At 41.7% G+C, this 25,152-nt stretch overlaps 1 protein-coding gene across 1 annotated transcript; it reads left to right on the forward strand.

Annotated features, from left to right (window-relative positions):
* Window positions 1-10,916: 10,916 nt before the first annotated feature.
* Window positions 10,917-24,627, forward strand: SUCLG1 (succinate-CoA ligase GDP/ADP-forming subunit alpha). Its single transcript, XM_065735937.1, has 9 exons — window positions 10,917-11,022; window positions 15,914-16,017; window positions 16,927-17,043; window positions 17,564-17,776; window positions 17,865-17,922; window positions 19,853-19,936; window positions 20,583-20,734; window positions 21,174-21,362; window positions 22,466-24,627. Exons 1-9 carry the CDS (start codon window positions 10,971-10,973, stop codon window positions 22,490-22,492), a joined length of 996 nt encoding a protein of 331 aa, XP_065592009.1. The 5' UTR covers window positions 10,917-10,970; the 3' UTR covers window positions 22,493-24,627.
* Window positions 24,628-25,152: the final 525 nt, after the last annotated feature.

The following is a 25,152-nucleotide window of genomic DNA, read 5'->3' on the forward strand; positions in this document are numbered from 1 at the left end:
TGCTTTAATGTTTTTAATTTTATTTTCTAAGAAAGATTTACCAAAAAGAATACTTCTTTTTGTCTTTTTTCTTGTTTTTCCTTTTTTTTTTTGTTAGTTTTTTTCTTTTTTTTTTTTTTTTTTTGAACTGAACTTGAACCCTTCTGGTTGCTCTTACCGCTCAGTGGTTGAAGCTATGACCCTAATAAATCGTCCTTTACTGCCCCGGCTGGGAGGATGATGTATATAACAGGAGCACATCCAGTTGGGACCTACTGATGCCTTATTTGGAACCTTTTAGGTTCGGTATTTTATGCCTTTTATTTTTCTATACCACTGTTTTTTAATAGGTCAGGATCTCTAATTAATCCTCTGTGCATATGACAAATCTCTGAGCCTAGGGACGTTGTGGTCTCTGCATCCCTGTGTCTGGGACATTAATAGGGGCCTTTTTGGGGCCTCTGTATGGAAGAGATGTTGATCCTTGGAGCTAAGTTCTGTTCTACAACTGCATCAATCAAGTACCTCTGATTAAAGTCTATTCCAGTAGCTGGAGACGTTCAGGAGTTCATCCTTGTATAATGAGAGCAGAACTGGGCACTTGATGATGTTTACAAAAGCACATTTGAGCATTTTAGAGCAGTGTGGAGTACTGTTCAGTGGCAAATTATTTGGTTTGGAATGAAGGTTAATTATCACCTCTTGCAGCTGGTTGATTTGTAGAAGGATAGAGTGGAATGCAAAGGAAAACTGAGTCTTCCTGCCTAAACTTACCATATGTAGCAGGAGAGAGACACTCATTCAGTATATTGTTCTCTGTGTATAGGTGCTTTGCATGGTTCTGGTGTCAAAATGCAAGCCCTCTTTTTGTGTCATAGACATTGAAATAAAGAACTGTTATAACAGCTGTGGTGTAATTTCATTCTTAAGGTGACTTTCTTGGGAACAACACGAGATACTTGCTGTAACTTGTGCTCTAGTTCCATTAAAAGCTTCTGGCTGCATTTTCCCCTTACACGGGCACTGCATCCAGGCCAAATTCAACCTGTTGTGTTGGATTTCTTTTACCTTGAGTTAATTAAATACACTACATTATTTTAAATAATCCAGATTCTCCAACCACCCCTTGTTGGTTGCAGCACTTCCCATGCACCTATCTTAAATCTACATGTCTGAAACCTGCATATATAAGAACATTTTTGGCTTTGAATTCAGCCTTTCTTGCCCATCCATACTGTTAATTCTGAAGCACTTTGTACTGACCAAGCTGGCTGCCGTCCAGCCAACAGCTCGCTGGAAGTGCTGAAGTATCTCTTCTTGCAGATCTGATGCTGCTGAAGCTGTTCACAAAATCACAACTCCGTCTTGATTGCCACGGGCTGTTTTCAGATAGTCTTGGGCTCCTAATGTAATCCTAGATAAACAGAGAGCAATCAAGCAAAGCTTTGTGAGGAAGCTTCTTCTCGCACAGCACGCTTCTGGAAATGAGATTAGCAGGGGGAGTGTTGCTGTTGACTCTCTGAAGTCGAACAGCCCCTTCTTCAAAAGCCAATGAAACCATTACTGCACCATTTCTTTTTGGCCTTGGACCAAATATGATGTCATTCAGCTCTGTGCTTAGCAGGGGTTCATTAAATCTAAGCCTGAATGTGGCAGGTCTAATACCTTCTCTGAGTGCTTAAGATGCTTGTGGCACAGCCTGGTGATTCTGCAACAGCTTTCTCTGCTGGGGGAACTTTGAGTGGGTCTCAGGCCGAGGGCTACATGTGCACTTCAATGTATTACAGGGTTAGAATCAGAAAGCCTGCAGTGCTGGAGAAAGATGGGTGTCTGAACTGCTTCTGGAAGCTTTGTGCAGCTTTTGGTGCAGGTCCTGTTCTCGCCAACACGAGGCACTGGAGCAAGTTGTGCTGAGGGGTTGTGGATGCTTCGTTCCTGGCATGTTCAAGGCCAGGCTGGATGGGGCTTTGGGCAACCTGATCTGATGGGAAGTGTCCCTACCTATGAGTTGGAGCTGGACAGTGTTTAAGGTCCTTTCCCACCCTCCCTTTATACAGCTCCATGCCATTCCCTGTCATCACAAGGCTGCCGTGCCTGCTCAGGAAGAAGAGCAGAGCTGTATTTTTCAAAGATTGCAAAACCAAACCAAACCAAACGATGAGAGATGTCCTTTCAGTGCCCAAGGTGGGGGAGCTGTGCATGTTTAGGGTGTGATATCACAGTGTTCCCTGACGCTTTCCACGGTGAGAGGTTGAGATCCATCGCTGCACGCAAACCCTGGCATCGCTCTCTGCGCTTTGCACAGTGGGTCGTGCACGGCTGATTGACCATTAGCACTGAGTTATGGATTAGCTCAGCCTTGGAGAAAACAAATGTTTCAAGGAAGATCAACAGCAGCAGTGAAATGAGTGAGGAAGAGGTAATAAAACAGCAGCGTCATTCAGAAAGAAAAAAAACAACAGCACTATAGGTGGAATAATAGTGTGCTTCAGATCCAACTGAATTAACCTTTGGTAAGCAGGTTATCTAATTAAGCTGAATTAATTAAACTAAGGAGGAAGAAATTAAGCGTTTAGTTAAAGTGTATCACCTTGTTCCATGTTATACAACAAGTGTTACCACCTGTCAGGTTTTTATTAATGTCTCTGTAGATCTAGTTTTATGATCTGATATAGTTATTGTTCTGTGAAAGCTGACATAGAAGGAAATGGAAATAATTAAGCAGGCAGCACAGAGCATGTCAGCTCTATGCATTAAACCAAATGATTATAACCCAAGTGATGAAGAGAACATGAGCACCAGTGAGATAAAGGAGCTGTTATGAGTATTAGTAAGGTATAATGAGAATTAATCTCCTTTAAACATACAGCCAGGACTGTCTTGCAAACAAGGAAAGCCTTCTCTTCACTTACCTAGAAGAGATCAGTACATCTGGAGGAGCTGGTAATATCCACTTAATCCAGGATGTTGAATTAGGAATATATGGATATTAGGATATGGAAGAGAGGGCAGAACCTGTATTCTGGCATCCAAAGTCTTCCATAACTTTGGCAGAGCTGTGATGGGTTCTTCAGTTCTGCAATACAGGCCCTTCCTTCCTAAGTGCATGATGTTCTTGCTGCTTTCAATCCTCCAGATGTGGAATATTTTGGTTGTAAAGGGACAAATAAGCCTCATTCGGTCAGTGGCTGCTTAGAAAACAACATTTCTGGATTAAATAAATTTTGGACTACATAGTCATTAAAAAAGAGGGAAAAGAAATGTGATTACCTTTCTGTTTTCTTTTGGCTCAAGAGGAATCAATAAGATGCGGTCAGTGTGAGAGAACACATTCTGCAGGTGCTTTGTGGTGGGTAGTGATGCCTTTCCCAAGCAAAATGTATTCAGTGGCGACATTCATGTCCCAAGGCCTACACTTAGTGCTTGAAGAACACATACAGTATTTTAGGCATGTCATTATTTACAGGATCAATATTGCTATTTAGCAAGACAGCTGCGAAGCATGGGCAAATGCCATCTGCTCTAATACATTTCTCTGTCTATCGATCTCTCTCTGCGTGAGTTTTGCTGATCAAACAGAGAAAGCAGGAACAGAAGCAGCTTATTCCTACTTCTACTGCATCAGTAATAGGGTTGGAGTTCAATGATCTTTAGGGTCTCCTCCAACCCAAGCCTTTATGTGACTCCATGGTTCTGTGATTCTATGATTTTATTCTAGGATTGTAGGATTGTAGGACTGTGATTATATGATTCTTTCCCTGCATACAGCCCTCCTCCATGTCACGATCACACCCTCAGGGCAGAGGCTGCTCTGTGCCTGTGGTGTGCTGTGAAACTGTGGCTTTGGTGGCAAAATGAACCTTAGAGAGCTGGGAAAGAAGACACGGAGTACTCAGTGTGAAGCTGTAGGAGCCCCAAAATTGGAAATGAGAGAAGGGAGATGGGCTGTGTGCAGGGGTTACACCCAGACTACGTAGTGGGGTGAGGGCTGGTAGGTTTGGTTGCAGGGAGGTGACCACAAGGGCTGCTGGTGACAAAGAGGTCTTTGTGGCTCTACTGGAAGGAGTTTCTGCTTTCTGTGGTGTGATTAGTTACACAAGTCTCACACAGCCTTAAAGACACATCAGGAACATCAGGGCCAGCAATGCTTTCTGCATAAAAATACTGTCCTGAAAATGTAAAGGGTTACTTTTAAAATACACTTCATTCTTAAAGAAAGAAAAAAATGAATAGGTTCTAAAAATTCAAAAGTGAGAAACTTCACAGAAAACATTTCAAAACTTCAGTGGCTTCTTTTTTTTTTTTTTTTCCCACTCATAGGGAGTATATTATATTTCTAATAGCACTAATTAGTGCTGCTGCCATAAGGATAGTAACGGCACTGGCACAGGTTGCCCAGAGAGGTGGTGGATGCCCCCGTCCTTGGGACACTCAAGGTCAGGCTGGATGGGGCTCTAAGCACCTGATGGAGCTGTAGGTGTCCCTGCTCATTGCAGGGGAGTTGGACCAGATGGCCTCTAAAGGACCCTTCCAACTCAACCGATTCTCTGACCATGTGATTTTGGGGTGTTGATGCTGCTGCAGTGCCACATAGCTGCTTGTAGCCAGGATGAGCTCAGTGGGGTTCCCTGGCAGGGAATGGTGATAACAAGGACACGTCAAGGAGTTTTAATTAGAGGAATGGATAAATGAACATGAAGAAATCACTGCCCATTGCTAAAACTTAAGAAAACAACACTGGATTCAATCCTTTCCAAGACCAGTAATAAAATAAAATCTTCATCTGTGTAATTCAAGTGTATTTTATATCAGAACAATATCTTTAGAATAGCTCTGTATTTTTGTCTTAGCACAGACTGCAATCAAATGTGATACTTTCCTCACATATTTAGGCAGCATCCAAATCTTTGATGAATACATGTGCCTACTTGCTCAGGATGTCAAAATTCTTTAAGACAGCCTAATGAAGCACCTTAAAACAATGACTATGCTGGGAATGTGACTGAAGTCCAGCAAATAATTGATAAAAGGGAAGAAAATATTTAACTTCCTCATGACTTTCCTCTTGTAAGCACGTATTTATGATTGACTTGTCATCATTGACTAATTAGGATTTATGAATATGACAGCTACCCGAGATATGTACAGCCCTTGCTCTCCTTTGCACAATATTGTTAATTTGCTTGTTTCTCTGAAGACCATTAAGATGATGCATACATCTGCACATCAGCTATTTATTTTAGCTATTGCTTAGCTATGCTCCAGCTGTTTAACTATTGTTTATCTACGCATCAGCTGTTATTTTAATTAGCTACTTTAAATCTTAGTTAATAGACATCTCATTTTTTTTTTCTCTCATCTTGGGTATTTAACATTAAAAGCCATACCCAAAAGACCATGACATCAACCTAGTTACTCCAATCTAACCAAGCAGAGGCAATACATTATATATAAAAGAATAAAAAGAGCAATTTGGGGCACTGCAATAGGCTCCAAGTGGCCACATGGCATGCATGGGCACAGCGGATGGTCCTATGGTAGAAAATAGTGAACAACACTGGGACAATTACTTCCTCTTGCTGCATGAGCATATTCAACCCAAATCGTATTTTGTCATCTGGTTATGCACGATTGGGAACATCTGATGAACAATCTGCAAGGTTTAGTGGGCATGGCGGTGATGTGTTGGGTTGGACTAGGCGATCTTTTCCAACCTTGTTGATTCTATGATTCTATTTAAGCCAGCATTTGGTGAGAACCAAGATACAATGCTGTGAAAATGGTGGAAAGCTGAAGCTGTGAAAAGCTACGGATGCTGTGAAAGAGCATATTGTGAATTGGGGTTTGATGCTGCTCTGGGCTGAGATATGTGGATTTAGCACATCGCTGTTCATTAGAATGAGTTGGTCCCACCAAATCAAGGCATCCTGATCTAGTGGTTGGGGCTGGAACTGTGTGAGCTTTAAGGTCCCTTCCACCCTCAGCCATTTTATATGATTAATGAGAGATCCCACTAGAGAGCACAGGCATGGCAGCTTCCTTCCAGGACTGAATTTCCACTGCTGCAAGTAGTCAGTACAAAATGTGCTGGGGAAAATGAGCTCGTTTGTGGTTTTTTTTTCAAGGAAAAAAAAAAAGAACAACAAAAAATTGAAATCTTGTGGAATTTTAAGTGAAAAATTCATGGCTTTGATTAAAGCCACCTCATGATGTGCTGTCTAAACTGGAAGAGAGAAGGGAGGCAGCCTTTTCTGTCAATTTAGAGCTGGATTTACACTGACATTTAAATAATGCTTTTTAGTCAACCTTTAGATATTCCTTTGAATAGTGTTTGAATGGAATTCACACGTCTGCTCTGCTGAAGATGCCTAGCACTTTTCTGCAGTGCATCTTCCAACCAGGGATTGGTGGTGAGGCACTGGCATAGGTTGCCTCATGATGCCACATCCCTGAAGACTTAAAGGTGAGGGTGGATCAGAGCCTGGGCAACCTGATCTAGCTGTGGTGTCCCTTTTCATTGCAGGACTAGATGTCCTTCAGAGGTCCCTTCCAGCTCTAAGGATTCTCTGAGTCTATGATTTCTCCCTCTCTCTATTAAAGCATCTCATAGAGAATTTGCTGAGCTGAAGAGCCACAGTGCAGTGGGAGGGAAGCCACATCAGGACAAATGGTCCCCCTCACCTTTATCTTGAATGTTGCTGACTGCAAGAGCAAAATCCATCCCAGACACAGTGTGGCTTGTTAGGATGGAGTCAGAGAGGAGAGATTGCCATTAGTTTGTTTCCTCCATCAGTTTCTTCCAGGTGTAAATAGGGAACCTTACTGGAGTTGCAGGCTATGATGCCAATCTGACTATTGATTGCCATGGGAAGACAAGACCGGTTCCCATTAAGACCATGAAGTAGGAGTTGTGTGATGACACCATGCTGTCACTACTTGCAAAAGACATCCCCCTTCTGACCCATAGGCTCATCTGGCAGCTCTGACAGGAGGTAGTTACAGGAGCATGGCATGCGCTGAATTACAGAACTGTTTGAGTTGGAAGGATCCTTTAGAGACCACCTGGTCCAGCTCCCCAGCAATGAGCAGGGACACCTCCAGATCCATCAGGTGCTCAGAGCCCGTCCAGCCTGACCTTGAGTGTCTCCAGGGATGGAAGAGTGTTGACTTCTGTTACAAAGCTAAAATTCAGAGGCTGCTTTTGTAGCAAATCATGCCCTGGGAAACAGGGATTGTGCAAATTCAGCACAGGGAGAACATTTCCATGGAACATCCCCTGCACTTTGTAAGGTGGGTGCAGTTTGTTCTTACAATCACTTTTGTCCTCTTTTTTTCCACTGTTATTTTCCTTGTTTTCATTTTTGTTTTTCCCTCAAGGGATTGCTTTAATAGCAATTTCACAGGAATTCGGTTTTGGTTTTGTTTGTAACATAAGTGCTGTCAACGGAATGAAAACAGAATCCACAGGCGCAATTATTGGTCACAACAGAGTGAATAAATGAATTAATTCTCTCCATCTTTCTTATGACTTTCACGTGCAGAGCGATGGCACGGGCTGCTGCTCTCACTGCGCTGTATTCAGGAGAAGAAAAATTCTCTGAAGGTTTGTGGGAGATAATTAGTTTGAACCAACCTCCAAAAAGATGTATCCTCCTGTGGGAATCTCAGAGCTAAATCTGGAGGATGAACAGGTTCCTATGGGTGACATGAGAAGAGACAGACATGGGGCTGCTCTCAGCAGGGAGGAAAAATATTCTTCCCCTGCCCTTCACTTGCTTCCTTTGTGATGCAGTTATTTGCCTTTCTGCCATGAATAGGGCAGGGATGCAGCCAATCTCTGCAGCAGTTTGGCACTAAAATTAGCTCCCTTTGAGAGCAAATGCCCTGAGTTTGGCTTAATTATGATTGCTTGATGGCTTTTTTTTTTTTTTTTGTCATTTCTTAACCATTTCATCAGGAGGAAGCAGGTCTTCATAAGCTCCAACTGGAAAGCATCAACAGCACCAACGTAAATGTCATTAGTTAATCTTAGAAAAAGTGTGGAAAGGTGACTTTTTCCCAACAGTGAAATTATCAGCATATAGAAGAAGGCCATATCCTTATGATCACTTTGATTTCATGCCTTATGATTTTTGTGCATTTCCAACATCCCCTTCTTCTCCCTGACTCTTTGCTTCCTGCAGGCTCCCTTCAGACTGACCAAGCTGAGGATCTCAGCAGGGCACGAAACTATTACTCAAGAAAACTCAGTCCTAAAGCATCTTCCATCGGTGGCAGGACAGGAGCCTGGTTCTTCTTTCCTTTCGCTCTTCAGCCAAACCACTGTAAGCCCTGGGAGAAGAGTCAAACAACGAAGCAGCTGTGACATCTAGTGGCACTTGCGGCTATTTCAACTCAGACAAAAATACCTACTCTGAATATGACTGTATGTGTATTTGACAATCAAGCCTTCATGCCCAGCCTGCAGTTTTCCTCTATGATGGAGCTAGGGGAAAAGTAAAAAATCATCATTCTAGTCAGTGGAGATGTAGGGTTGTTCAGCCATCCATTGCTTTTCTGCCACAACTGGTTTTGAAAGGTTACTCAGAAGACAAAAGTAGAAGATGCTTTAAAGAAGAGATCTGAATGTCATTCTGTGGGTTTTCACCAGTGCCAAAAAAACCAAAACAAAACAAAACAAAAAAAAAAAACCTGTAGGGATGAATAGGAAAAAAGTGATGGGGATGGGCTGATGGTTGGACTAGGTGATCTTAGTGGCCTTATCCTGATGTAGTGATTCTATGATTCTATGATTCTATGAAATGTTTTAAACAACATTAGGTATGTAAGAATAGGCACATTCGGTGGAAGCTGACTGTGATATAAAACAGGAATAAAATTGAAATCTCAGAGAGCCCACAAGGTCTGAAGTGCTGCAGAAGGAGAGATTTCAATGCTGGTGCTCCAAATTTAACCCTAAAATGAGGGTCAGACTCCTTACATTTAGTCCAGATACGTTTTGCAGACATTTGATTTCAAGGTCTGATTCTGAAGCAAAGCCTTTCAGAGGAACATTAACTTGGTCCCATGGAGCTCTGCACACTGCTGAGACAGCAAGATCACAGAGAAGATAAAGCCTCAATGAAAAATCTTCACTTTACAAAGCAGCAGGGCACTTTATGTTGTCAGCTGTTTGTTGGAAGCACAAAACCCCTTCCCATTTACACAGAATATTTTTTCTTTGGGTGAAAGACTAATTCTCCCACTGGATACAGGTTGCTCAAAGTCCCATCCAGCCTGGCCTTGAATGCTTCCACGGAGGAGGCATTCACAACCTCTGTGAGCAACCTGTTCCAGTGTCTCACCACCCTCACAGTAAAGAATTCCTTCCTGATATCTACTCTGAGTCTACCCCCTTCCAGTTTAAAATACCAGACAGGCTCTGGAGTGTAAGCAGGACACCATGGAAAATGTAGGCGTGGCTTTTCTGCTCTTGGTGCTAGTAAATCCAGATGTTTAAGGATGATTTATTTACACTGCACATTTTGTCACATGATGGAAACAAACTAAGCATTAGCATCACTTTTTCTTATACAGAAGAAGCTGAGGCTGGGAGGTATTGACTAATTTCTGTGATGGCCCCAAGGAAGTGTGCAGACCCCAAGCACCCAAGTATCACAACTGTCCAACTAGGATGTGAACAAAGGAAAGAAAAACATCTTACTGAAAGTTTTAAGGGAGTATCAAAAGAAACTGCATTTTATGCCTGCAGTGAACCCTTTTCATCTGAAGATCTAGGAAAGGGACAATGTGTGCAGGCAGTGTGATGTTATCTAGTGCTACTGCTGGAGTTCCCGGGTAGGTAATCATTAACAATGATACTCTGTTACTTAGGTTTTTTTTTTGTTTTTTGTTTTTTCCCTATCTGAAGGTCGAGAACTCTGCAGACAGATATGAGGCAGAAAGTCCTGTGTTTAACATGAAGTTCTGCTTTCCAACAAGATCAAAGCCCAACTCTATGTAAGAGAGCAAAAAGATGTTTTCACTGGGATTCGGCTCGTCTCTGGGCTTGTGATTTCCTTAAGGTTCAGCTCTAAGATCCACATTGCTCTTAAAACATGGTTGTGTACTTAAAAATGTATTAGGACGACCCACCCCTTCTTGCAATGGCCAAAAAGCATTGTTCAGGGATTAAATCCCATGAGTTTTTTTTCAACCCTTTGGCTGCCCCACATTGAACCAGCTCCTGTCAGTGCCACCTGAGTGCTGCTCATTGCTGTACTGTTTCTCCCTGGGTTGATATTGTTTCTCCCTGGGTTGAATGGTTTCTTTCTATGTAGTTGATTAAATCAGTTAAATTAATGTTGGTGGAACAAGGTGTTCTCTGCCAGGAACAAAGCCACGGCACTGAAGCAACCCAAAGCAAGCTTATTTTTTCTTATGTCCAAGTGAGTAGAACTGGTTTCCACACCCTGAAACTTTTACTTTTAGGGGGGTGATGACTTGTACCAACATGAGGAAAGCAGGATTATTTGGTCTGGGGAAGAGGGGTCTTAGGGGAGACCTTACAGCTCTCTACAGCAAGGAGATTGTAGTGAGCTGGGTATGCCAGGCCACAGTAATAGGACTGGAGTAACAGCCTAAAGTTGCACTTTAGGTTGGATATTGTGAAAAACTCATCAGAAAGAGCGGTAGCAAATTGGAACGGGCAGCCCAGAGGGGCGGTCCCTGGAGGTGGTTCAGGTACTGCGTGGCCGTGGCATTGAGGGTTAAATGGTCACGGTGGGGGATGTGCTGGGAGTGGACCAGACATGCCCACGCCCCTCAAGGCTGCCCGCCCCTCAGCCTACAGCCCCCACAATCCCCCGCGAGCCTTCCCGCTCCCCCATCTCCCCTCTGATTGGTCGAATCCGCTCCGAGGGCCTTCCCTTTCAGCCAATCGCCGCGCGGGGCTGCCCGGCGCCGCGCCGGGGTGGGCAGCGCAGGGCCGCCGGGCCGGTGTCATTGGGACGATGTCTCACTGCAGCGCCGCGGCCGCCCGCCTCCTGGGCCGCTTCCTCCGCCGTGAGTACGGGCTCCCGCCCCTCAACGGCGCTCCGGAGCCTGCCCCGCTGCTTGGCAACCGGCTCCCCCCCTCCCCCCACCTCATCGCGGTCGCCGCTCCGGTGTAGGCCGCGGGGCCCGCGCCTGCTCCTCCTCCCTCGGCCGGGGCCGGGCCTGCGGCGGGGCAAGGTCACCCGAGGAGGGGGGAGAGGTGCTGGGCTTCGCTTTGAGGGTTGGTGAGGTGAACCCGAGCCCCGGGAGAAGCTGCTGGAGTCACTGTACTCTGGGCTGCATTAAAAGAAGAGTGGTAGTGGGATGTAGAGGGGATTTTGTCCTCCTCTACTCTGCCCTCGTGAGACCCCATCTGGAGTGCTGTGGTCAGGCTTGGGGCCCCCAGCATAAGGATGCGGCGCTGTTGGAGGGGGTCTAGAGGAGGGTACAAAGATGATCAGGGAGCTAGAGCACATCTCATTTGAAGACAAGCTGAGGGAGCTGGGCATAGTACCAAGTAATTCTTTATGGTGAGGGTGATGGAGCACTGGAACAGGCTGCCCAGGGTGAGTTGTGGAGTCTTCTTCTCTGGAGATATTCAAGACCTGCCTAGATGCCTATCTGTGCGACCTAGTGTAGGGAACCTGCTTTGGCAGGGGCGTTGGACTCAATGATCTCTAGAGGTCCCTTCCAACCCCTATGATTCTATGTGATTCTGTACGTAGCTGGCACAAGAGAAGACTCTGAGGAGACCTTATTGTGGCCTTCTGGTACTTGAAGGGAGCTTATAAATAGGAAGGGGACTGATCTCTTACAAAGGATGAGGGGGAGTGGCTTTCAGCAGAAACAAGGGAGATATTAGGAAGAATTTTTTTACTCAGAGGGTGCTAAGCCTCTGGCATAGGCTGTTTCAAGAAGTTGTGGGTGTTCCATCCCTGGAGGTGCTCAAGGCCAGGCTGGATGGGGCCCTTGGCAGCCTGAGCTGATGGGGGGCAACCAGCCCATGGCAGGGAGGTTGGAACTAGATGATCTTTTAGGTCTCTTCCAGTCCAAACCGTTTGGTCTTTCTGTGAGTTGGATCCACTCACTTTGAGCAGTGCTTTGGGCCGGAGGCCTCTTGAAGCCCCTAAGCTATGTGATTTCAGTATAACTACATGAATCTGGTTCCTGTTGTCAAGAGTAACAACAGTATGCATTAACTGGGGAGACTGCAAGCAATCTGAGGCAAAATCTTCAAAGCAAAACTTTGTTTCAAATGTTAATGTGTAGGTGAGGGACTTGTAACCTGATTATGCAGAGCTGTGACCCACCCTACCTCAGTTGTCCTTTCCGGCCTCGTGTCCCCCCATAAGTACCAGTGGAAAGCAGTGGTGCCTCAACACAGTGTCACTGTCGTCCACTTGGGCACCTTGAACTCGCTCCTGTGAGTCCAGTGAGAATTGGTTCTGTTGGAGGGTGGGTGCGTAGCATCTCCAGTGTTGGTTAATTTGTACTCCAGCAAAGCTAATTTTTGACAGATTTTTACATGTTTAAAACCCAACTTCATTCCCTTTACAAACAGCAGTAAAACAGATTGAGGGCAGAGTGCTTAAGGTGCTCTTTGGGTTGTAAGGGACTACTGAGGGTGGACTGAGTGTTTTAAGAGCCATTCTGTTTGCAACAGTTTATAAACTCTTTTAAAGAAACTTCTGGAAGACCAGATATTCCTTCATTTGAAACATTTTTCTGGTTCAGTACTCTTAGTAAAATGTTAAAAGTCTGCCAAAACCTTAAATTTGAGATGTTACCTTCTGGGTGTGTTTGAAGGCTTTGTCAAGCTCTTAGATTAAATAATGAAAGTAAGTGATGGGCACAGTTCTGGCCAAGAGTTACTGCAGGAATAATGATGCAAACTGAAGAATTGTGTGATGTTTTAGTTTTAGGACTCCCCCCAACCCTTCAGCTACGTGTATTCTTAGTGGGAAAAAGTTTGTTATCTTGGAAGAACGGTGCCTGTTTCAACTTCTTAAATTTGGGAGGAAACTTTATCTTTCAAATGCTGCTGTGGCACTATGGCCCAGTGTAGCCAGTATTGTTGGTTGCAATGAGTGGGGATGTTTCATATGGGAACAGGGGGGTGATGAAAGAAGTGAAGTTTTTCTACATGTGGCTTGCCTGTTAGTCCTGCTGTTCTGTGTAATGCTGTGGGTGTAGCATCTGTCCTTTTATAGACTGGTTAATGCATTTCCTGAACTCCTATGCTGTGTTCATAGGTGGGATCTCCCTTAATTGACAGGGATTTGTCAAGGGAAGAGAAGCTGGGGTATGGTAGCTAGAAATCCTTCCCTGACCACATAATCCTCTTTCAGACAGGAGTGAGGTATTCTGAGCAGTCTTTCAATTGCATGAGATCTCCTTGGTCAATAAGGATCATCTTGTACTAGCGCAGTCGATATCTTGAAGGCTGAATTCTGCAGACTGATTTGGGAGAAGAGGGATAATTGTGTGTGAATATGGCCCGATAATGGCTGTGGAAATGTGAAGAAGGACTGGAAGGAGAAATTGTGTCAAATCTCAAACTCCTCTTCCCGTCAGTGTTTGTAGGCAGAGAAAGGAGGTGGAAAAAACTTCCAGTGTTTCCACTGGTGCTCTTTGTACTTGACTCCTTTCCCTGACTTTGCCCTGGAGTCCATTTTTCCCGTTTGTGCTGGAGCCCATATATTTTCTAAGGCTTTCTTCTTGCCTTGCATAGGAAATAGAAAGGAAAAGGAATATCTTCCCTCATCTCCAAGCTCCCAGGGCATTCCAAGAAGTGATAGAGGGAGAATTTCATTTACTACTGCTCAGTATCCTGGCAATGGAGCTGCCTGCTAGGTCCTTCTGGAAAGAAATCTCTGCTGCTTTCCCTTGCTTTCATGTTGTGTTATTCTATGAGCACCCTCAGATGCTTTCTCACCTTCCAAACTTTATTTTAGCTTGGTCCGGGGTAAATGTGAGTGAGAGAGCAGCACTCTGATTTGGATTCCTGTCTATAGCTTTAGGGAATCTTCTGGGAAGTCCTGAAAATAAGTTTCCAGCTCTGTACAAAGTTTGAATTGGGAGGATTTTGGAGGAGGTTGACCCTAGTATCTGTACTGCTGGAATAAGCCGTGCAAATGTAACTTGGGCTACCCTGCTTTAAGTTAGATTTATTTATTTTTTTCTTTAAATACACATGCAAACTACTCAAAACAGAAAAAGATGTGGCAGAAACAAAAGGGATTGCCTGAGGAAGATTACCTAGCACCATATTCTGCTTTTCTGAAGCTGCACACAGTGATGTTAGTGTTAGACCTCTGATTGACCAAATATAGCATGTGCTTTTGATCAGATCTGGATATGCTAAGACTTGTCCTTGTGCTCTGTGGCTTTACACAAAGCCTGCACTGTTGCAGCTTGGCCTGTAAATTAGAGCTGGACATTAAAATGGTGTCAGCAATGAGTTTGGTTTTTACTGTCTTGTTGCTGAAGCTTTGCAAGCAGAAGTACAAATGATATCTTGCCCTGCCTTCCTGAAGGCACATGCATTATACTGAGGATCCCTAATTTGTTCTATTAGAAGCAATTGCTTGAACAGGAATTGGAAGCTGTGAAACAGGAGGAGCTGGTGAATGGAAGTCCTAGCTGGAAATTGAGACTTTGATTCTATTTCTGACCCTTACCTGCTGTGAACTTGGGTGTGCCGTTTCCATTTCCACCTGTTTCTTTCTCATCTTGTGTCTGTTAAATCACCAGCTGTTTGCACCCAAGACTTGCAGCCTGTGCCACGTGCAGCAGAACTTCATCTCAAGCCCTACCTTTGCTGTTCTTACTGTGCTAGTAGCCAGGGAGAAACTTTTCTACTTCAGACAAGGCCACAGAGGGCAATACAGAGTTGTATACTGCCAGCTATAAAGAATAATAAAAAATCTGTCATCCTAATCAAGCCCAGAAAGCACAAAGTGATTTTTTTTTTCATTTCTTTAAAAATGTATTGCCCCACAGGCACATGCCTCATGCTGAGCTGCCTCTATCAGAAGTCAGCAAACTGCTCACAACTATAGCCAGGCTTTTCTAAGCCATCTGTATTTTCTCTAAACCAAGGTTATTCAGTCATGTATGAGATACTTTCAAGAGTAAATCCATAAAAAGTTTTGGAATTTAAGCTGTTTTTCAGTTATCGGTGCAGAACAATAAATCTTTTCCAAGCTATCAAAGTAAAAAAAAAAAAAAAAAAAAAAAAAGACTTGAAAGCTTCTTATCTTAGAAAAATATATCCTTGTATATGTCTGAAAGCTGAGAATTGGTCAACTTAAGCTTTGGAAAACATTTTTGTGAAAGGTTATAAATATCAGAAAATAGATATGGGGTGGACAGCTGAACTGGGACTGCAGAAGTGGTTTTTATGGTATGGAGAAAGAAGTGTAGCTGTGTGTCAGTCTGTCCTGCTAACAGTCATCTGATTCTTGTGTCAGCAGTTTATATTGAAGAGTACGTTTTCTGTGTAGTAGCTTTCACTTCCTTTCTAGAAACGTGGGATTTTAGTTGTTCTTTATCACTTTGCAGAAATTCTTAGAGGACAGAAGCGTGTTGGTTTGCAAATGAAAGCAGTAGATAAGATGTTTCCATCTGCTGTCTGTCCTGACTGGGGTTCTCATGTTAAGTATGGGGTATGTGAAATGTGTGGTCTGACCCTCAGCAAACTGAGCAATCACAGTGGCAGAGTAAACTAGATGTTTAATATCATAGAAACAAAAGCCATTAACACTTAACTTTCAGAGCTGCTTTTAAAAACAATTGGATCAATTCATCTTCACATGAAAATATAAATGTATGTGTACTTATTTGATAGGACATTCATTAACATGGAGCATAATGAGGCAGTGGATTAATGGTTTGCTTTCTCTTCTCTGCCTTTCTCTAGTGCACCAGAATGGAGTACGACACTGTTCCTACTCAGCATCAAGGAAAAATCTATATATTAACAAAAACACAAAGGTTATCTGTCAGGGTTTTACAGGCAAGCAGGTATGTATGTGATCTGTTTCTTCTTTATCACCCTTCTGATGCAGAAAGTTTTTTGGCTGTACAATGTAGTCATGTGTAAAAGAGATTATAGCTTTTTCTTTGGTGATAGGAAACAACACTCTGTGATCAAGGAGATCCCTTTGGCTGTGTAGTTTCCCACTCTTCTGTTCAAGCAGCTTTTTTTCTTAATATCAGTAAGCTATAGATCTTTTTTTCAGTGTGCAAACATAAAACTTTGTTTTTGAGTCAGCTGTGTTCTGATTCCTAATTTATTTTTTATTTTTATTCTTGTAGTTGACTTTGCTCTTAAGCTTTAAGCTATGTACAACTGAAAGGGCTTCTTTGTAATGGGAAAGCTCCCTTTCCAAGCTTTAAAAGCTACAAAAACCTTACAGTTTTGAAAGTGCATGTGTCACAATGCCTTTGAACATAGATGCCTATGAGAAAAAAATCGTTTTAATTTCAGGATATTTCACAATTTTCTCACATTCACTCTTCTACACATTTGTAAGGGGAGAAGAGTGCTGTTGCTAAATCTGTCATCTAGTCATGGATGAGAATAGTAATTTATTGTTTCATTATTGTATTTGTCATCTGCCATAATTGATGTGGAAAATAAAATGTGGCTGCTGTGTCTACAGGTATATTGGCAACACAGAACAAACTGTTCTTTAGTGTGCAGCCACTGTGCTTCTATTTAAAACAAACAAAGCTTAACGTATTCTGAATTGATTTAAAACAAGTTGATGCACTCTTCAAAATAGCTGATTGTTTATTTGGAGTGAAATCACTTCTCATTGTAAATTTAAGAGCAGTAAGTTGCCTTCAGAATTGCAGATGTCATCAGAGGTTTTTTCACATTTTATTTGTTATTGTATGTATTTTAACTTTATTCTTTTTCTCTCCTAGGGCACTTTCCACAGCCAACAGGCATTGGAGTATGGCACCAATCTAGTTGGAGGAATTTCTCCAGGGAAAGGTGGAAAAACGCATCTGGGTCTGCCTGTCTTTAATTCTGTGAAGGAGGTAATTTGTAACAATGACTGAAGGAACAGACAGTTCAGTCAGCTAATGATGCTGAATGCTTCCATCCCTCATAGTGAAGAGACAAATTTGAACCTTGGATGTCACTATGCAAGCAGTGAAATAGAAGCCTTGTAAGAGAGGCTTTCCGTGTGGTCGTGCATGAGTTTTTCTTCCACTGTGTTCTTCACACTCAGTAATGCAAATAACTTTTCTGCACAGGAGGTTTATGTTTTATGCCTGTAGCTAGTTTCTGATTGATTCTGGTTTCATGATGAAACTGTAGTGAAGTATTAGCTAACAGTGCTTTTAGGAGAGGTCCTTTTCAGTAAGTTTCAGTTCCCTGGGTGCACTGTGTATGTCCATCTTCAGTGAATTTAACACTTGTGTGTTTATGGTAAATGAGTAGATATCTGTTTACTTCATTTTTGCCTTCAGAAGACATACTTCAAGTGACCAGTAATCAGGTGCTCTCTTTGGACCCATCAAATGCTTGATACCTCTCTTATTATTGTCCTTGTAGGCCAAAGAACAGACTGGTGCTTCTGCCACGGTTATATACGTACCTCCTCCATTTGCAGCTGCTGCGATCAATGAAGCAATCGATGCAGAAATGCCCTTAGTTGTTTGCATTACTGAAGGGATTCCTCAGCAGGACATGGTTCGGGTTAAACACAGACTGCTTCGGCAGAATAAGACACGACTCGTGGGCCCGAACTGCCCTGGTGTCATCAATGTAAGTAAATTCTAGATTTGCTCCAAGGCTGAACCATTTGTAGTGACAGTTTGAATGTTTGATCCGTCCTCTCCCATTTTTTCTTTAGCCTGGAGAGTGTAAAATTGGTATCATGCCTGGTCACATTCACAAGAAGGGCAGAATTGGTGAGTTTTTGAATATTTATGCATTGTCTAAAAGTAAAGTTTGGTACTCTAGTATGCTTATCCACAAGGCTAATCTCATCCTATCCAGAAGACGCTTAACATGCTGTATAAGACTTTGTCTGTCCTTCGGTTCATAAGTGAGCTTACCTGTTATAAATCCTGAAGGCCAAAGTCTTTCAGCATACTCTAGTAGTCACAGTGTGCTGATACACAAAACAATTGAAAAAGATCCCTTAGGTAATGTGATGGACTGAGTTTCCTTAATGCTATTATTTGAGTGTACTTCCAAAAAGAATTGATTACAGAGAACCTTCTAACCTGAGAGTTCACTCATTTGTACCATGATGAGTGGAACTGACAAGCACACCCACTTCTCAGTCAGGAGAGTTGAGATCAGAGAGGCAGTGAATTGTTGATAATCACAAGTTAGTTACAAACCCTGTTGCATGCAGACATTGTGTCCTTATTCCTTGTCTTAAACGCTGAAAATAAGAATAGATTTTAACTCCTGCACTGCATTATTTAAAAAATGTTCTAAATCTCACATTGCTGCTTTACAAAATAGAGCTTCAGAAACTTTGTGAACAGCATATACTGCCATTAACTGTCAGTGGGGTAGCTCATTTAACTTGAACACAACACCCTTAATGTTTTGCATGTTTTCTGGTGAAAAGTCTGCTTGCTGTGGGGGAAAGCTGCTCAGTGTGCTTGAGCTGACTGTACTTAATACAGTTCTTCTATCATGAAGAACTGTCTTCTGTTTGAACAATTCTGACTTTGCAATAAGCTGTACATAGTGAGTGCTGAAGTGGAGGAAGCATTAACACTTGCATCACCTGAAATTGAAAACTCAGACCTGCCGTTATTCCCCTTCTAGGTAACATCAAGGCTTTGCTCTATTACTGTATGAGTGACAATTGATATTGTCATTCAAGCTTTCTTCTGAATCAAATTTCTGTTAAGATCTTGAGTGTCTGCTGGAGTCACAGGACCATGGAATCTGAGTGAATGAATCTTTTGCACACCAAGTGCAAAAGGATGTTTTAAATCCTGATGTCCTGCTACTGCTAGAAACGTTTTTGATGGTGATCCAAGAGCCAGGGAATAAAGTTGTAAACTTTGCCATCTTCCCAACTTCATTTAACACTGACCTTTGGTGGAGTGCTCCCCAGCTTTCTCATGCTGTGAGGCATCCAAGAATCGTTTGATTATCTTGGTATACGAGCTATAAAAATAATCACAGTTTGTGGACTGTAGTTTCTTTCAGGCAGTGTGAAACATAGTAAATAGGAAGTTCTTTGAGGACTGCAGTAAGAAAAAAAGCCTACTTCTTTGCAGGTAGACATCTGCACTCTTCTGTGGTATAAACAGTAGACAAAACTAAATGTTAGTCTAATGGTGCATTTTGCCCTCTGTTTCTGGAATATATTAATTACATTGCTTGTTAAATGGCTTGAAATATTTGGAAGATAATGGCTGTGTTTCCTGGAAAACTTCCTCCTTATGGTGTTAACAAAGACTTGAAAAAATGAACAAAAGGCATGCAAGTGTTTTGTCTCCAGCCTACGATTCAGTGTGTAACTTTAGCTGTAGAAAACGTAGTTTGGTCTGGCTAGGGCTGTGGTCTCTACAAGGTGTATATTCTATTTTGCTTCCAAGATTCTCTCCTGATAAAGAGGTAGTGTGAAGAGTGCCATCTCAGCCCATATAACTGCTTTGCTGGGGTAGCTTTAATCTCTTTACAATGAAGTCTCAAAAATGCCAACCAATAAATAGTACGTATGTAATCCTACATAGAGTTTTCATGTTTTGGCAGCGATAGCTGGAAAGCCTGACATCTTGTGTTCAGTAAGGTGATTTTGATGAATATAAGAACAGCTACCTGTAGTCATGCACTTAGTGTCAAGTTTATCTCCCTTTGTTCTTAAAGGTATTGTGTCAAGATCTGGAACCCTGACCTATGAAGCAGTTCATCAGACAACGCAAGTTGGATTGGGGCAGTCCTTCTGTGTTGGTAGGTTTCCTCAGAAGCAGACTCTTGCAGCCTGTTAGACTCATTTGCTTTTTCTTCACAGGAACACATCCAAATTAGTTTCTTTCTGCAAGCCTAGGAATTGCTGAGCAGCTTATCTTTATGCTGAGAAACAAAATCCCTATCTGCTGTGATTTCTGTTACTGTTTCCACGTCAGATTAATAAAAGACTAGAAAACATCTTTGAGCAGAGAGCTGCCAACAAACGTGGCATCAGTTTTGAAACAAATTGTTCTGAGAAGTTTAGTATTAATGTAAAGGGATAGAGCATTCTTTGGCATTTAGTTAGATATTCTGAGTAAGGTGGTTCACATTTTTTACAGTAAAATTCTGTTACTGGAGTCTTAACTCTGCTGTATCTTGTATAGAGTCTCTGTATAAGATGTGTTGTTTGGCTTACGGTTTGGAAAGTGACTATTCACAGATGTTTAACTTTGGATATCAAGCTTTCTGTGAAATAGTGGAGGAGAGATTTAGAGCAGATTCTTTGGCACTCTGAGAGCTGTCTGTCTTAGGAGTCTTTGACAGTAACCCTCATGTTGAAACTTACTTTGAAACTGTTAGTGCAAATCTGGTGTCATTATCTAATTTTTTTAAATGCAGTTTTATGTTTGTTTGTTTTTTCCAGGGATTGGAGGTGATCCTTTCAATGGAACTAATTTTATCGACTGTCTTGATGTCTTCCTGAAGGATCCTCATACTGAGGGGATCATATTGATTGGGGAAATTGGAGGAAACGCTGAAGAAGATGCAGCAGCTTTCTTGAAGGAAAATAATTCTGTAAGTTTTGTAGAGCTTACTTCCCCTGTGTTGGTGGTCAGCCATTTTCTGCCATGTCAGGAAAGCTTAGTTCTATTTCTAACCTCTACTGATAAGAGATACAAGCTATCACACTTGGATATAAAAGAAATTTAACATGATTAAAACTCTGAATTTCAGTTTAACTGCAAAGCAGCATCAGCTCTAGATTTTTAGTTCTGTAATGACATTGGTAGGGAACATTTTACTTTATTTGTAAAATATTACTTCTGGTTTATGCTGTTTATCAGAAGGTATAGTATTCCACGCTCCTCAGATTAATGGTTCCATGTGGTTTGAGGTTTCTAGCTCTTTGTTATATCAACTAGCCAGGCAAAGATTATTATTTTAAATCTGATACTTAAAATTGCTTTTCATTTGCCCTCTGCTGTGTAACTCAATGTCTCTTCTTCATTGACAGGGTCCAAATGCCAAGCCAGTAGTGTCATTCATTGCTGGTCTGACTGCTCCTCCAGGCAGACGGATGGGTCACGCTGGAGCAATCATTGCTGGTGGAAAGGGTGGGGCTAAGGAGAAGATAGCTGCTCTTCAGAGTGCTGGTGTTGTTGTCAGCATGTCCCCTGCTCAGTTAGGTAGCACCATCTACAAGGTTAGTTATTTGGAAACTGGTATACATACTCACAGAACAAGAATCTACTTTTGAGTGAATAAGACTTGGCAGTGCATAGCATACCCAGATACTCTGTTGTTCTAAGCTTCGTTAAGCATAGCAAGTGTATTCAATGAACGAGCTGTAGTTATTACTTAAAACTACTTCTGCATATCATCTAAGTAATATTGCCTTTATAGGGAAGTGAACAACAAAATACAGAAATGATTAAATTTTGCTGTTGAGTGCAACAACTTGTGTTTTCTAGATACTATCAGAGGAAGCAGTGAACCTAAATTAATTTAAAATAATAAAGCACTCTTTGAAATTTCAGTCGATATGACATACAGAAGTGTCTCTTAAGTACCAATTCAGAATTGTAGCTGAACACATACAGCAGAAAAACTTCAATGAGATGGAATTCCTTGCATTTTTCTTAATTCATTTTCAAAACAAGGCATTGTTTCATTGCTAGAGAAAAATGCATAGTTCAGCTGTCTAAGTACTTGTTTTTTTTCCCCTGTGATGACTGTATAATAGCACTTTAAAAAGGCTGCTGTGGGAGTCTTCCTTTCTTTGGCTGTGTTTTTTCATGTACTAAAAATCCACAGAATTGTAGGGGTTGGAAGGGACCTCTAGAGATTGAGTCCAAACCCCTGCCAAAGCAGCTCCCTAGACCAGGTTGCACAGGTAGGCATCCAGGTGGGTCTTGAACATCTCCAGAAAAGGAGACTTGATCCTGATGATCCTGGATAAACTGCAGCTGAATTTCTCTCTACTTCATTGCATGCCTGGCTTGAATCCTTTACTGTGAGGATTCTACTGCAGTTCTTATGGAGAATTAGTGTTTTTCAAGCCAGTTTATGCTGTGTCTAGGTGCAGGTGGTTCCTTGGTATCACTGCAGTCTACCACAATTGTTTTTCATAGCCAGTGAGTTAATGTGAGTTGAAAAAATTTGAGTGTATTAAATACTTTTAAATTTAGTTTCTAATTTCTTTTTTTTAATTCCTAGATTTAGGAAGATAAATACAAAGCAATTTAAAATATAATACTAATGAAAGCCATTATTTTTTTCTTCCACCTGTCTGTGTGCTGTTGGCAGGAGTTTGAGAAAAGGAAATTGCTGTAAGAGAAGATACTTTGGAATACTGCCTCCAAAACATCAGTGCAGCACCTGGCTTCTGCTTATCTTCTGTTTGCTGATCTTCAGTTGCCCAAATGACTGACACTGGTCATGGAATTTGACTTGGAAGCCATAAACCTTTTGGCTAAACCTGTTTTGATGTCTCCTCGTTTCAGACATGATCACTGCACTGTAAATCACAGCAAATTAATAAATCTACTAATAAACCTGATTCATCTTTTTGAATTCCTGAAGCAGAACCGTTTCTTCAGCCATCATAAAGAAACTAATCAGCCTTGAATCTTTCGTAACTTAAGCACTGCCCGGTTTAAGGTAAAGTTGCTTATAGAGGTACTTTTAAATGTCAAGGCACTGACTTTATGCACATAAGACAGTTTGCTTTGTTTTTAAAAATCTTACTTGTTTGTTGCTGACAAGTATGTTCAAACAAAAGGCCAAAGTTTCCGTCCACTAACCAAAGCTGCTGGATCTGAAGGGGTTGCTTGTTGATCCATGTAGCTGAATATGACTCAAGTCCAGACTTCCTTTTCCAGGCTGAGCCATGCACAGTGTAGTCCTCTACTGACAAATAGCTCTGTTGTACGGAGAGGTAGAATTTTTATTCAGAAAAATGAGTCTAATTTCCCATGCAAATATATATATTCAAAGTTGTAACTATAAAAATGTTTGTTCTTTGGCTTACGTTACCTTACTTTTCTCTTTTACCTGAGTGAGGATTGCATTGTTTGTGTGTTGTGAAATCCCAGTAATGCTGGGACATAATGGAAAAGATTGAGTAATCTCTGAAAAAGATTGTAGTAAGTTATGTTACTCATTAACCACTCCAAGCACTGTAATGGAAAGCCCTTTTTTTTACTTTGGAAATAGCCCAAACACAGTGCCTATAAGTTAGTGTTATAAATTTTATCAGGATGGGCTAAACCCAAGATTGCTCTCTTTGTATAGAGGACTGAAAAATCCCTGTAACCTGGCACTTGTCTAAAGCTAACCTTGTGTTCCATAAAGGTGCTGATACAAAAGCTTGTGTTGTTCTTTGTTTAAATCTGTGAGCTTTCTTTCTCAGGCGCCTGTGTAATTTTGCTTCCTAATGCAAACAGTGACCATATATCTCCAAGCTGACATTTACAGTTCTGAGAGCTGAGACCTGAAGAAATGTATAAAAGGACAGGTCATATATCTGCTGCTTCAGATGTGTGTTAGTACGCTTCACACGTGGTCAGGATTGGTCAGATAGAGTCCATAGGATGCAGAAGTTAGATGCTGTAAAACATTGGTGTGATTTGCTAAAATGGCCCTGACATCAAGTCACTAGGCAGCTGGGAGCAACACTGAGCAGTAAATCATTTGATAAAAGCTATGAAAACAGGTAGGAATTGAATACTAGATCTGCTCTTGTTTTCCAGTAGTGTCTGATTTAGTCTGAAGCAAAAAAGACAAATCAGTGCCCTTTAGCTCAAGAAATATCAATTCTAAAATGTCTCAATCCATTTAGGAGTGCAGTTCTTCACCAGTGAGTGTCAGGATATTGCCTGATCTTCTTGTGAGCCTGCATTGAAGTTGACTCATTGTCATGGTGTTCACAACAGCTTTAGGGGTGGGTAACTCTTCCTGATGAGCCACCTGAATCTCATCATTGCCATGAGTGCTACAGTAAACAGCCTTCTAGGACAACTGAAGTGTAGTAAGCTTCCTGCTAGGGATTGCTCACTGGAAGCTATCTTAGAGGCATCAGCAATTTTATAAGTTAGCTATAAACCCCAGTGACTGTTTTACCCTGAGGAGGCATTCCTCATACATTTATGTTTGAGGAAGGGTTTAAAAGTGTGGCCCTGACTCTAACAGCAGATGTTCAGGGCCACAGCTTAGCAGCTGCTTGGTTCTGTGCAAGCCTGGGGAAGCAGTCCCTGCCAGCCTGGAGCAGAGGATCATCTGAAGATGGAGAAGAAATCTGACTGCGATAGAAAGGCTTACTCTTTTCAGTTTTCTCTTGCTGCCTAAAAGCATGCACTTGTAAAAGGCTGATGATATTTGTCATGGATAATGACAGTGTCTCTTTGAAAAATAGTCACATCCATTTGATACCGTATGTGCTTGTGAATAAATATTTCGAGTAATCTGAACAGGAAACTTGCTTTGGTTTCTTTTCTTTAAAGGAAGATGTTAATGTTGAGCTTTAACCTCTTGTAACTTTACAGCTTAATAAATAGTTTTTACAAGCAAGAGAAGCACATCTAAAGTTACTGTTCAAATTCTCATTAGGTTTTAAGAAATAATCCTCCCTTCCCCACCCCTTGTTCTCTTTAATCGAGACTGTCCATAAATATATATTCTATATATGCCTAATAAATCCTATGCCTTTTACGTGTTTAGGATGTGTTAGTATCTTTCTTTTTGTTGGTTTGTTGTTTTCCAGAATTTATACATATATTTTTTTGAAGAAGAAGATAGTGTTACTCCTTGTATCCTTATACTTGTATAGTAAAGGAATGGATTGTTAACAGAATAAGCAGTTCAAATACTGTTTATATTATATAGAGATATCATTAATAGAACAAACAGCATGGTAGTCAAAATGTATAACAAGAAAGATTATTGCAGTGGAAGGGAATAATTGAGAAAAGATTGAATACTCACCCATATCCCAG

This window comes from Cyrtonyx montezumae, unplaced genomic scaffold (assembly GCF_038088225.1).
Source record: "Cyrtonyx montezumae isolate F1298 unplaced genomic scaffold, pur_monq_1.0 scaffold_2, whole genome shotgun sequence".
In the NCBI taxonomy this organism is placed as follows: domain Eukaryota; kingdom Metazoa; phylum Chordata; class Aves; order Galliformes; family Odontophoridae; genus Cyrtonyx; species Cyrtonyx montezumae.

Bases quoted from the DNA above. Each gene is read 5' to 3' on its own strand.
- SUCLG1 (XM_065735937.1), top strand. From the start codon at position 10,971: ATGTCTCACTGCAGCGCCGCGGCCGCCCGCCTCCTGGGCCGCTTCCTC. The intron at 16,018-16,926 runs GTATGTATGTGA...TTTCTCTCCTAG, and splicing joins AGGGTTTTACAGGCAAGCAG to GGCACTTTCCACAGCCAACA. The intron at 17,777-17,864 runs GTAAGTAAATTC...TTTTTTCTTTAG, and splicing joins ACTGCCCTGGTGTCATCAAT to CCTGGAGAGTGTAAAATTGG.